This window comes from Chiloscyllium plagiosum, chromosome 16 (assembly GCF_004010195.1).
Source record: "Chiloscyllium plagiosum isolate BGI_BamShark_2017 chromosome 16, ASM401019v2, whole genome shotgun sequence".
In the NCBI taxonomy this organism is placed as follows: domain Eukaryota; kingdom Metazoa; phylum Chordata; class Chondrichthyes; order Orectolobiformes; family Hemiscylliidae; genus Chiloscyllium; species Chiloscyllium plagiosum.
In genome coordinates, this window is record NC_057725.1 from 396,742 (window position 1) to 411,224 (window position 14,483).

Consider the following 14,483-nt stretch of genomic DNA (forward strand, 5'->3'; position numbering starts at 1 on the left):
GAAGGGGGGTGCAGGGGTGCAGTCATTCATGCCGTAGATCTGTTTGTCAGTGTCAGTCTGGGGGTTGCGGAGTGGGCCATCTCAGGGGTCTGTAGAGTGAGGCAGGGAAGGGAGGGAGGCTGGAGGGGAATGGGATATTCTGGCATAATAGTGGAGGGGCATGAGGGTTAGATTCAGAGTATTCAATGCTGAGAGAGGATCATGTGTTGAGGAAAGAGCACGTATGGTGACGGGGGAATCTCACACATTAAGGGAGGGGGAGGCAGTGGAGCAGGGGAGGACAGTGTAAGCGACAGGGATCAGAGGGTTTAGCAGTGACCCCCGTGGAGGAGTGTAGAGAACCACACCGAGTATCATCACACTGTAATGCCAGGGCTCAGGGGCAGGGAAGAACATTGAGGGCAGAGTTCAATGTGGTGGGTATTGACGTGGGGAATCGGTGGGAAGGAGCTGCCTTAGTAGAATAAGTTAAAACAGGAAAATGAAACAAAGAACCGTGGACACTGGGACATTTAAACAGAAACAGAAACTGCTGGAGAAACTCAGCAGATCTTGCAGCATCTGAGGGGAGAGTAACAGTGTTAATGTTTCAAGTCCAGCAAACTTTCTTCAGAATGTTCAGAGTCACTAGACTCAAAATGTTAACTCTGTCTTTCTCCACAAATGCTGTCAGACCTACTGAGTTTCTCCAGCAATCTCTGTTTTTATTTGAGGTACAACAGCACATGGAGACCCTGGGGGGGCACAGTACCAGATGACTGGGCCAATCCCACTGTGAGGGTGTTCCCTGCGAGCTGCTGCCTCTTTCTGAATGTTAGAAATGACCCATAACTGGGAAATACCTGGACTCTGTCAGGGTGGGTGGGGTCATTGTCAGGAAAAGGTGAGGATCCACTCAACAGGGAGGCCATCGAAGGGGCAACGGCATCAATAATAACAAGGCCAGCCACAGAATATGAGTTCCCTGATTGGGGCTGTTAATCTGGTCCAATCAGGGAGCCCTGGCTGACAGATACAAACAGGAGTGGGTGCTGACTCTGATGAAGATGTGCCAGAGTCAAGGGTGACTGAAGGTTTAAATGCAGGGCGACCTGGTGTCGGGATACCGGCCTCTGTGCAGTTATTTCACTTACTCTTGAAGATTGTAGCTTTGCGTTTAGATCAGAGTGGTGCTGGAAAAGCACAGCAGGTCAGGCAGCATCCGAGGAGCAGGAAAATCAACGTTTCAGGCAAAAGCTCTTCATCAGGAATTGCAGCTTCATGTCATTTGTGATCATAGTGTCATGTGCAATGCATGCAGGGGATGAGTATTTGGGGAAAATATTGGTCACAAGCCATGTCTACTATGCCATTGTTCCTTGCAAATCCCACAGAGATAGCTCAATGAAGCCAGATTTATCACAAACGACTGAACTGAATACGGACTGTGAGCAACACAGTTCCTATATGACTTCTAACTGTACTGCAGGGCACAGAAGTGCATGTCTGTCCAGCTGCACTGTTATAATATAACCTGCCGCACACAGTGCTAGCTCTCATGGTTGATGTAGGGCTGGGATGGGTTGTGTTCAGAGCCCATGGAGCACTCCCTCTATCCTGCTGTACGTTTGTCAGCCAGCCCTGGATCATGTAAATGCGTCTCTCAAAGAGCCGTGAGATCTGCAGTATCCTCCTTGTTGGGACTTTGTGAGTCTCACTGGTTGGAGGCGTGTGAGCTGTCATTACCTGCAGGGTCTGTCAGCACTGACCCTTCTCTGAGCTAAGAGCTGATTCTGCTCCTTTATTACCATTGAGCATGGACTCAGCCATCAGTGGATGCTCAGTGTGGTGGCTGCCTTGCCAAGATGGTGAAGGTCAGTGGAGAGGGGAGGAGAAGGGACAACAAGCCCAAAAGCAGCAGCAAGAGGCAGCTGGGGGTGAAGAGCCTCCAGCACAGAAAGAGGTCACAGTTGGACAGCAACTCAGAATGTATCAGGTGTCCAGGAGGACCAGAGTCATTTGCTCCTGGCTCCATTAGCTGAGGATGAGTGAGGTGCTGTGCCAATGCAGGCTCTGTCTGTCCAGGACACTGGGATGGAACTGTACTGGTTGCTGGAGTGGGACCGGAGGGCTACAGGAATGGGAGGGTGTCATCATCTCCTGGGGGATGTGAAGGTGACAATTACTTAGAGTCATGGAGGTGTACAGCATGGAAACAGACCATTTGGTCTAACTCATCCATGCTGACCAGATATCCTCGATTAATCTAGTCCCATTTGCCAGCACTTGGCCCATATTCCTCTAAACCCTTCTATATGGACTAAGCCAGACCACTCAAAATATTATTGAGCAGGTAGCCCAGACCGTAACTTTGCAATTTGTTTTGGTAAGTGTACAGTGAAAATTACCCAGATTAAGTTAGCGAGGTTGACTACTAGATTTTAAAACAGACAAAAATTTATTCACAAAATTACACAATGAAATACAAAGAACAGAATAAAGAATCCCTACAGAATTCCGTCTATCCAAACTAGATGTATTTATGCTGTTCCGAATATACACAACAGTCCCAATAAGCAAACTCCCTTTAAAACCCAGTATAAATGGAACACATGCTTACAGGTTGAAGTTGAAGGGCAGAAAGAGAGACAGAGTTCCCACACAGCTCCCTGTTGAACTCCTCACCAGTTCAAGACTGAACTGAGACTGCTCTGCTCAGCTAGCGAGCTGACCACTCCCCTTTCATTATACAGGCCACTTCTAAAACATGATCACTTTGGCCTGAAGTCTCAGCTGTTTACATAGAAACAAAAGGCCTCTCAAAATCCTTTTCATCTCTGTACCAAACCAGACTGATTGGAGCCCAGCCTGGTTTATTACCCCTCTGAAAAAAAGTCAAGGACAGAGTCTTCTTGAGCCAAGAAACAGCTTTTAGAAAAAAAAGGACTAGCTTTGTGACCCTTCCTATTCACATATCCATCCAGATGCCTCTTAAATGTAGTAATTGTACCAGTCTCCACCACCAGGACCAACCATTGTGTGAAAAAGTTGTTGCTTAGGTCCCTTTTATATCTTTCCCCTCTCACTCTGAACCGACACCCTCTAGCTCGGGACTCCCCCATCCCAATCCGTGCCCCTCGTGATTTTACAAACCTCCATAAGAACTTCAATCCCACTGGCTCCTTCCAGAGAGGCACTGGTGATCTGTGTGGGATCTCTCAGTCGTGATCCCAGAAATGCAGCAGGATAGTGACTAATACCATCTGTACGAGGTCACACTGACTCATTCCATTCCTCCCATGATGGAGTCAGTACTGCAGACTGTGCAGTAGGATTGGGAACATCGTTGTGTTCCCCCAGGGGTAGGGTACCATCGATCGCACACATGGCACAGAGAGGGTCATATCACACCTGGAAGGGGCTCCATTCCATTAATGTTCAGGTGATCTGTGATCACCATTACCACTTCCTGGAGGTGCCCACTCCCCTGGCACCACTCCTACACCCTGGAGCACTCTCCTGTATCTGGTGTATTTGACGATCCTGGGCCTTATAAGGCTGGTTACTGGGGGATAAGGGCTACACACATAGAACATAGACCATAGAACAATACAGTGCAGAACAGGCCCTTCGGCCCTCGATATTGCACTGACCTGTGACCTGATCTAAGTCCAACCTCCTGCACTATCCCATCATCATCCATGTGCTTATCCAAGGATTGTTTAAATCTCCCTAATGTGGCTGAGTTAACTACATTAGTAGGTGGGGCATTCCACGCCCTTACCACTCTCTGAGTAAAGAACCTGCCTCTGACATCTGTCTTAAACCTATCACCCCTCAATTTGTAGTTATGCCCCCCTCGTATACGCTGACGTCATCATCCTAGGAAAAAGACTTTCACTGTCCACCCTGTCTAATCCTCTGGTCATCTTATAAAAGACGATATGGTGACTGTGGCTCATGAGACCATTGCACCCCCCCACCCCTTACTAATGCAGAGTGCAGAGACAGGGCTGCCCAGGTTTCGACCAGGGCTGTGGGGGTTCTGTGTGCTAGAAGCAGTCATGGCTCAGGGGGCCAAATGGCCCTCTGTTGTTCCTGTTTCTTGTTCTCTTGATGAGGAAACATTATCATGCTGGTCTCGTGTAGTTCATTGTGGATAGCGAGAAGGAGCTGACCCCCCACTCCCTGCCCCCCTCCCCAATTTATCTCTCCACCCTGGAGGCTTCTTGCCTCTATTCCTGATTAAGGGTTTTTGCCGAAACTTTGATTTTCCTGCTCCTCGGATGCTGCCTGACCTGCTGTGCTTTTCCAGCACCACTCTGATCTAAACTCTGGTTTCCAGCATCTGCAGTCCTCACTTTTGCCCTCACTTCCTGGTCACTGCTGACAATTGGAAAACTGCATGGAGTAGGATAGAGAGAAGAAGGCATTAGGTATGACTGCTAAGAATTCTCAAAAGTATAACTTAGCAAGGCCATCATTATATCAAATTAATTTTGTAAACCACACTGTGATTGAAGTGTCACACATTGAGAAAAATAGGTTGACATGATAAAGAATATTTGTATCAAATGTGAAAATTACATAGAATTATCAAATCATGTCATCATAACGTGCAGAAGAGGCCTTTTGGCCCATCTAGTCTGTACCACCAAAAATACAATACTGTGCACCTGAGTGTCATTCTTCTGCATAAGGCCATTGCCTTGATCACAACTCATCTTCAGTGGCATTTTGCTCGAGGAATCCAGTCCTCATTGCTTCTGCTTGAAATTTTATTTTTATTTTCTTTAGGATTTTCATCTTCGCTGGTTGTCTGGTAATCATAGAACATAGAACACAGAATGTTACAGCGCAGTACAGACCCTTCGGCCCTCAATGTTGCACCAACCTGTGAAGCCCATCTAATCTACACCTTTCCATTATTATCCATATGTATGTCCAATCCCCATTTAAATGCCCCTAATGTCGCCGAGTCTACTACTGTTACAGGCAGGCCATTCCACGCCCCTGCTACTCTCTGAGTAAAGAAACTACCCCTCATATATGTCTAAATCTATCACCCCTCATTTTAAAGATATGTCCCCTTGTGCTAGCCTTCACCATCCGAGGAAAAAGGGTCTCACTGTCCACCCGATCTAATCCTCTGATTATCTTATAAATCTCAATCAAGTCACCTCTCAACCTTCTTCTCTCCAATGAAAACACCCTCAGTTCCCTCAACCTTTCCTCGTAAGACCTTCCTTCCATACCAGGCAAATCTCCTCTGAACCCTTTCCACAGCTTCCACATCCTTCCTATAATGCGGCAACCAGAACTGTACACAATACTCCAGGTGCAGCCTTATCAGTGTCTTGTACACCTGAAGCATGACTGAAACTCAATCTCCCTACCAATAAACACCAACACATCATATGCCTTCCTAACAACCCTATCAGTCTGGGTGGCAACTTTCAGGTATTTATGCTCCTGGACACCGAAATCTCTCTGTTCATCTACACGGCCAAGAATTTTACCATTAGCCCAGTACTCTGCATTCCTGTTACTCCTTCCAAAGTGAACTACCTCACACTTTTCCACATTAAACTCCATTTGCCACTTCTCAGCCCAGCTCTGCATCTTATCTGTGGCCCTCTGTAACCCACAACATCCTTTGGCACTATCCACAACTCTGTCTACCTTACTGTCATCCGCACATTTACTCACCCATCCTTCTTCACCCACAACCAAATCATTTATAAAAATGGCAAACAGCAGTGTCCCCAAAACAGATCCTTGCGGCACACCACTGTGTGCGGTAACTGAACTCCAGGATGAACATTTCCCATTAACCACCACCCTCTGTCTTATTTCAGCTAGCCAATTTCTGATCCAAACTGCTAAATCACCTTTAATCCCAAAACTCCGTATTTTGTGTGATAGCCTATCATGGGGAACCTTATCAAATGCCTTACTATGCCATCGTTGATGGTAACCTGGTGGAACAGGTTGCCATTCCTTGACAGATCCCATCCAGTTATCGGTGAATCAATAAGCTGGAGATGCAGTGGGTTCTGTAAAGGGGAGGTAATCATTCAGCAGCTTCCTCCCAGCTGGTATAAGGCCAGTGTCTCCATGCTGGGGTTTATTGCCATCCTGTGGAGAACCACAGCGAAACTGCCTGCACATGTGTAACATGTCAGTTGGGGCAGTCTCATCCTCATCCTCATGAATACTAAATTCGACCGATTTATGTTGTTGGTCCTCCGACTGGAATTAACACTGGGACAGTGAGTTTTACACCAGACACTAAAGTGATAAAGGAACGTGATAAATGTTTTTCAGTTTACATCATTGTTTTGTCTTGTACATTGTGACCATACAGCCTTTAAAGGCTGTAATTTCATCATGGTCTTTTAGAGTCAGTGGAAATGGAGACCACCCTCTGAAATGGCCCTAAATTTAGAGGCAATTCAGGATGTGTGACAAATGCTGAAGTTGCCATTGATACCCACATCGATTACCAGAATTAAAATAAAACAGTTAATGAAGAAGAAAATTGTGAAATCTAATAGGATATTAAAGTCATCGGGAGATGATTCTGTCTAATCGGTTGCCTTCTTTGCTTTCAAAATAACAGTGTCAAGCTTTCCCTAATGTCCACTAAGTTTTGCACTTTTGGTTTTTATGTTGCAAACTTTTGAAAGAAATGATTTATTTTTGCAAGCAAGAGGACAGCTAGTCTAGCCTTGGTTCTGGATGTACAGTCATTAACCAACAGCAATTCCACAAAGCAGATATCAATCTGTTCGTCAGTAGTTTATTTGTTCCTACAGTCAGTGCACTGATGCAGAATGCAGCACATAGAAATTTTTCTGAAGAGATTAGAATTTAGGTTCCTTCATTACAACTGTTTTTATTTCTTAATTATAATTAATCTTCTGAAGCCCTTTCTCTTTGATTATTTTGGAGGGTGTTGTAGGGAGAATCTAACTGAGAACCTTGGGATGGGACGGCACAGTGGCTCAGTGATTAGCACTGCTGCCTCACAGCACCAGGATCCCATGTTTGATTCCAGCCTCGGGCAACTGTCTGCATGGGTTTCCTCCGGGTGCTCCGGTTTCTTCCCACAGTCCAAAGATGTGCAGGTCAGGTGAATTGACCATTCTAAATTGCCCGTAGTGTTAGGTGCATTAGTCAGGAGTAAATATAGGGTAGGGGAATGGGGCTGGGAGGGTGACTCTTCCGAGGGTCGGTGTGGATTGGTTGGGCTGAAGGGCCTATTTCCATCATGTAAAGAATCTAGAATCTAAAAAAAAGCCTTCCCTTCTTTCTATGATTTATTTAGTCACAAAATCACAGCATTGTTAAAGAGCAGAAAGAGTCCATTCAGCCCATTGCTTTTTAATATTCATTCATAGGATGTTGGCCAGGTTAGCATTAATAGCCCATTTCTAATTGCCCAGAGGGCATTAAGAGCCAACTGCATTGTTGTGGGCCTGGAGTCACTTGTCAGCCAGACCAGGAGGATGGCATTTTTCTTCCCTACAGGGCAGAGTGAGCCGGATAGATTTTTTCAGCAATCAACAATGGAGTCATGGTTATCATTGGGCTCTTTATCCCAGATTTTTTATTACTGAGTTTCTGGATAATTTGTCTAATGACAAATACAATGAGGCTATCATCTCCAGCAGTTCAAGAGAGCAACTCACTCAGCACCATTTGTTCGTTTCAAATAAGCATCTAATTCACACTTTGCCTTAATTGAACGTGCTTCCACATCACTCAGACTGTTTATTCCGGACCTTAACCATTCTCCGTGTGAACAAACCTTTTCTCGTATCACTGAATAAATGGTTTTGTGAATTCCCTTTGTGAGTGTAGGAGGAGACCAATTATATACTTTTGCATAGAACCGCATTGTATGTATAGAAACAGGCCATCACGCCAAATGCTGGCATTCATGCCTCAGTCAGACTGCCTTCTGCATTGTGTGTTATAAGTTGTAGCAGTGTAGGTGTAACAGTGCCCTGAAACAAGGGAGTCCATCTTCCTGATATAAATGCTATCTTAGTTCAGACATGTTCAGTGCGATTGAATGAGGTGCTATTGATGCTGAATAGTGGAGCAAGCCTTTGGTGTGATCCCACACTGGAGACTGTTAAAGAAGATAAAAGCTTATGGGACCCAGGGTACTTTGGTATATTGGGTCCAAAACTAGCTCAATGGCAGGAGACAGAGGATGGTAGTAGAAGGCTGTTTGTGTGACCGGAGTCCGGGGTACAGTGGTGTCCCACAGGGATCAGTGCTGGGTCCCTTGTTGTTTGTGATATATGTAAATAATATGGATGAGGATTTGGGGTGATAAGTAAGTTTGTGATGACACAAAGATTGGTTGGGTGAATTACAGTGAGGAAGAAGGTGTTAGTTACAGGAGGATATAACAAATCACATGGGCAGATCAATGGCAGATGGAGTTGAATCCTGATAAATATGAGGTGATGGTAACAGGACAAGGGAATACTCAATAAAAGGTAAGTCACTAGGATACTCAGAGGAACAGAGGGATCTTGGGGTGCGTGTCCATAGATCAGTGAAGGTGGCAAGACAGGTTAATAGGAGAGTGAAGAAGGCATGGGGACACTTGTTCTTATCAGTCGTGGCATAGATTATAAAAGCATGGAGGTGATATTGGAGCTGTTGGTGAGGCCCCAGCTGAGTACAGTTCTGGTCCCCACACTATAGGAAGGATGTGATAGCATTTGGTAAGAGTAATAAAAAGATGGGGTACTGGGCTAACGGTCGGATACTTGGTAGTGTGGATGAGCAGAGGGATCTTGGTGTCCATGTACACAAATCTTTGAAAGTTGCCACCCAGGTAAATAGTGCGGTGAAGAAGGCATATGGCGTACTGGCTTTTATTGGTAGAGGAATTGAGTTCCGGAGTACTGAGGTCATGTTGCAGTTGTATAAGACTCTGGTGCGGCCGCATCTGGAGTATTGTGTGCAGTTTTGGTCGCCATACTATAGGAAGGATGTGGAGGCACTGGAACGGGTGCAGAGGAGGTTTACCAGGATGTTGCCTGGTATGGTAGAAAGATCGTATGAGGAAAGGCTGAGGCACTTGGGGTTGTTTTCATTGGAGAAAAGAAGGTTTAGGGGTGACTTGGTAGAGGTGTACAAGATGATTAGGGGTTTAGATAGGGTTGACCATGAGAACCTTTTTCCCCGTATGGAGTCAGCTATTACGAGGGGGCATAGCTTTAAATTAAGCGGTGGTCGGTATAGGACAGATGTTAGGGGTAGGTTCTTTCCTCAGCGAGTCGTGAGTTCATGGAATGTCCTGCCAGTAGCAGTGGTGGACTCTTCCTCATTATGGGCATTTAAGCGGGCGTTGGATAGGCATATGGAGGATAGTGGGCTAGTGTAGGTTAGGTGGGCTTGGATCGGCGCAACATCGAGGGCCGAAGGGCCTGTACTGCGCTGTATTCTTCTATGTTCTATGTTCTATGTTCACTGGAGGGGGTGCAGAGGGGATGCTGTCTGGATTGGAGTATTTCAGTGATGAAGAGAGACTGCATAATTTCAGGTTGTTTTAGTTTGGAGCAGGGAAGGTTGAGGGGGAACTTGATAGAGGTATATGAGATTATGAAGGACATGCTCAGAGTTGTTCGAAAGCAGCTGTAACCCTCAGTCAAAATGTCTATAAAAAGGGACCATCATTTTAAGGTGAAAGGCAGGAGATTTAGAGGGGATTTGAGGTAAGAATATTTTTACCCAGAGATTAGTAGGAGGCTGGAATGCATTGCCTGGAAAACCTCACAAACTTTAAAAAGTACTTGGATGAGCACTCGAAGGTCATAACATTCAGGCTATGGGATTAGTGTAGACTTAGTCTGACTTCAGTGGTACAGTGTCAAAAAGGATGGTGCTGGAAAAGCATAGCAGGTCAGGCAGCATCGAGAAGCAGGAGAGTTGATGTTTCGGGCATAAGCCCTTTATCAGAAATGTGTTTATCAGTACACAGGCTGTGCTTATTCAGTGCCACAGATTTCAACTGATCTCCAGGATCTGCTGTCCTCACTCTTTTACTGGGGCTGATGGGCTTGTTTTGGACTGTATGATTCTATGGCTGTGCCATATGGACGTCTCTTGCTCCTATTTTCTGTTTTGAGGAAGAAATAAAAATAGGCCATTCAGCCCCCTCAAGACAATGCTGGTATTCATAGAGGTCATTCCTTTACTGCCTACCTACCCCACAACTCTTTATCAAAAGCCTTCTTCCCCAGCTTTGAATACCTTCAATGACCTTGCCTGTATGTCTTACCCGTTACTGGGGTAAACAATTGTAGAGATTAATACTCTCTGGAAGACTGGACGACCCTCATAGTGCTAACTAGCTGACTCCTTATTTAGAGTGCGTGACCATTCACTCTAAAATCTACAGTTTGTGGAGCCATTCTCCCAGCATTAACTTTATTAAAACCCTTGGGATTTTTCACATTTCAGGCAGATCACTTTTCATTCTTTTAAAACCTCAGGAATTTACATCCAATCGACACTGAGGATAATCCCTGCATCACAGCCACTGATTTAGTGAACTCTTGGCTGGACTTTCTCCATATTCTCCTGCTGGTAAGGAGAGTGAACCTGTGCACCCCACTCCAAGTGTTATCTCAATAGAACGCTATATCATTGCAGTCGAACTCCTTCAATCTTACACTCCAGTCCCTTTGTAATGAAGGCCAACATTTGATTTACTGTCCTAACTGCTTAATGTACCTGCACGTTAACTTGCTATGAGTTATGTATAAAAGCACTCAGGTCTCTGTGAATATCAAATTTCCCAGTCTCTACAATATTCTGTTTCCAAAATAGATAATTTCACATTTATTCTGTTGGTCAAAGCCAAACTGACTTAATCCATCAGACTCTGCAATTTGTTATTAACCAATCTTCATGTTATTGTATTGCCCCTGATATCATGGGGCCCTGATTTTATGTAATCACCTCTTGTGTGGCACATTACTGAATGCTTTTGAAAATTAAATGCACTGCATCTATTGATACCCTTCATTACTTTTTTCTCAAACATTCTGAATAAATTGGTCAAACTTGATTTTATTTCATAAAACCATGGGCTGAATTTTACCAGAAATCAGCAAAGCATCATTTTTATCAAGTTTCAGGAAAGGTTTCTCACTGGAAGGCCTCGTCTGATTTCCTATGTGACTGTGTCAAACCTGCATCAGTAACCAGGCACCACACCCCGCATGGCTCCCTGCTTGGTCCTGTGCACACCCATTGAGCTCACATCTACTGGAACTAGTGTCAACAAAATCCTGTCTGACTTATTGCTCCTGATGCTGCTCTGCTTCCTCATTCAAGAGGTGAAGTCCCCCAGTGTTCAATGTCTTCATCCTCCTCAGAAGAAAATTGTTTCTGCTCTCCCAGTTTGCCAGCCTCCAACATCGCCTGTTTGCCTCTGGTTGTGCAGAGCAACAGCTAGGATTGTACAGCACTCTGTGTCCGGACTGGCCCAACCCATAATACTTTTATGATGAAGTAACTGTGCATTCATCCTTCAAAAACGTTCACCGCTCCACACTGTAGGTCATTTTCTTATGTTAAGGCAGCAATAAGTTGAATGCCTGGATCACCTGTTTTTGTAATTTGCTTGAAGAATAAATATCTTTCTCTGACAGAGAGTAGTCCTCTGACATTCTTCAAAACAATTCTGTATTCCTCTTCAAGTGCAGTTTAATGTCTCCAACAAGATGTTGCACATTTGATTGAATAGCACAGGTTCACTAATGTCTTTTTGGGAAGGAAATCTACCACCCTTATTAGTCTGGCTTACATGTGACTCCAGACCTGCAGCAATATGGCTGACTCCACACTGGCCCCGGAATGGCTGAACCAACCACGCGGTTCAAGGACAATTAAGGATAGACAACATAAGCTGCTCATGCCCATAATGTCCATATCCTATGAAAGATTTTTGAAAAGCTCCTTGATGATTCTGTCTCGAACTTCAACATAGATTAAAAGTTCAGTATCTGGAGGGACATTGAACCCACAATCTTTTAACTCAGGGCGAGAGTGCTCCCACTGAGACAGGGCTGACATTTTCAAAGGTGTGGAGGTGCTGGTGTTGGACAGGGGTGGACAAAGTTAAAAATCCACAACACCAGGTTACAGGCCAACATGTTTATTTGGAAGCACTAGCTTTCGGAGCACTGCTCCTTCATCAGGTAGTTAGTGGGGCAGGATGATAGCACATAGAATTTAGATCTTTTAGTATAAATCCTGTGTTCTATGATCCTGCCCCACCAGCTTCCTGATGAAGGGGCAGTGCTCCGAAAGCTAGTGCTTCCAAACAGACCTGTTGGACTGGAACCTGGTGTTGTGTGATTTTTATCTCTCTCCAAAGGTGCGAGAGAAAGAGCAGGGAGAATGGGAGACATTAATCCTGGACCAGTGAATGTATTTTCAAAGTGGAGTTGGAAGCTTTCTTCCATTTCTAAGTCATTCCTCATTAACCTTGAAATGCTTGCCATCATGTACTAAAAGTCAAGAAATATTTTGATGCAGCTATTTTGATCAATTAATACAACTACTTTCAGAATTTTTTTCCTTCCTTCCAAGTAATAATCTTCGGTTTTTCCCCTGCCATGTGAATCGTCTCTGTAATATTTAATAATAAGATTATATCCGTGTTCATTCTATTTTATTCCCTTGGTAGCTCTGCAATATAAGATAAGCACAGCATGCCTCGAAGTCCAACCACAAGTGAAGATGAGATGGCACAGAGCATTTCTGATTATTCTGTTGAATCTGAATCTGACAGCTCCAAAGAAGAAACAATCTATGACACCATCAGGGCAACAGCCGTGAAGCCTATCAGCAAGATGGATGACATCCAGAGCGATACATTGGTCATCAGAATCATCATTCCTGACCTGCAGCAGACGGTAGGAACCTCACCATTCAATTGGGTTTGTTGCTAAGATGATGCCAACAAGGGAAACGATACCAGTGAGTAAATCCTAAATTAAAATTGTTGGTGTGACATGGAGCTCAGAAACTGTGTGTTTATTCTGAATAGAGGGTTATAAGAAACTAAAGCAGAAGTAGGTCATCTCCTTTCTGCTATTAGTTGCTTTTCCTGTCCCCATATCCCTTGAGTCACTTTTTGAAGGGAATTTTTGTTATGGACTGAACATTTGGAGCTTGTCAGCGTCAGAAACAGAGAGAGAGCAGTCTTGAAGATACTAATGTCAGTTGGTGAGCTGGTTAAACCATCCTCTTTCTGCACTGGTCACTTTGGCTAAGGCAGGTTCAGGGCCACCAGCGTTATCTCATACCCACAGGGCAGGATGGGGAGGAGGGAGTCTGCGAATTTAGCTGCTTGCAATTTTTTTTCCACCTAAGTTCAACAAGATTCACGCTCCAATCTCCAGTCTCAGGAAGCAGTTAGTGCCAAACATTCCTGACAGTCCTATAGGTCTGTCCTGGGCATGGAACATCGAACATAGAACAGTACAGCACAGTACAGGCCCTTCTGCCCTCGATGTTGTGCCGGCCTTTTATCCTACTCTAAGATCAGACAACCTACATACCCTTCATTGTACTATCTTCCAAGTACCTATGCAAGAGTTGCTTAAATGTCCCTAATGTTTCTGATTCTACTACCACCACTGGCAGTGCATTCCACCAACCCACCACTCTCTGGGTAAAGAACCTACCTCTGACATCTCCCCTAAACCTTCCTCCAATTACCTTAAAATTATGCCCCCTCATGATGGACATTTCCGCCCTGGGAAAACATCTCTGACTATCCACTCTATTTATGTTTCTCACCTTCTTGTACACATCTATTGAGTCACCTCTCATCCTTCTTCACTCCAACGAGAAAAGCAGCACAGAATAGGGCGGCATGGTGGCTCAATGGCTAGCACTGCTGCCTCACAGCGCCAAGGACTCAGGTTCAATCCCGGCCTTGGGGGACTGTCCATGTGGAGTTTGCACATTCTTCCCATGTCTGCGTGGATATCCTTTGGGTGTTCCAGTTTCATCCCACACTCCAAAGATGTGCAGGTTAGGTGAATTGACAATGCTAAATTGCCCATAGTGTTCAGGGATGTGTAGGTTAAGTGTATTAATCAAAGGACATGCAGCACAATAGGGTAGGAGAATGGGTCGGTGTGGACTTGTTGGGCCAAATGGCCTGTTTCCACACTGTAGGGGATTTATGAAAAGCCCCAGCTTCCTCAACCTTTCTTCATAAGACAAACTCTCCTATCCAGGCCTTATTAATGAATAACATTTCTGTATAGTTTACCTTCATACAAGTGCCACACATCAGATTCAGAACAGAAACTGCTTGGTTCAGCATTTTTACAAGAAGTAAATAAGGAAGTAGCACAAGTATCCAAGTTGCAAGGAGATTAGGCACACCTTGTTCACCCGAGTGGGGGTGCGGGGGAGGGGGGAATGGGGTGTGGGGGAGGGGGAAATGG

At 44.9% G+C, this 14,483-nt stretch overlaps 1 protein-coding gene across 1 annotated transcript in view; it reads left to right on the forward strand.

Moving 5' to 3' along the window:
• LOC122557603 (SH3 and multiple ankyrin repeat domains protein 3-like) overlaps positions 1-14,483 on the forward strand; it is a 338,880-nt gene that overhangs the window by 229,686 nt on the left and 94,711 nt on the right. The window contains exon 5 of the mRNA XM_043705316.1: positions 12,707-12,935. Coding sequence (XP_043561251.1) covers positions 12,732-12,935 — 204 coding nt within the window. The 5' untranslated portion in view covers positions 12,707-12,731. The remainder of the gene's footprint in view (positions 1-12,706; positions 12,936-14,483) is intronic.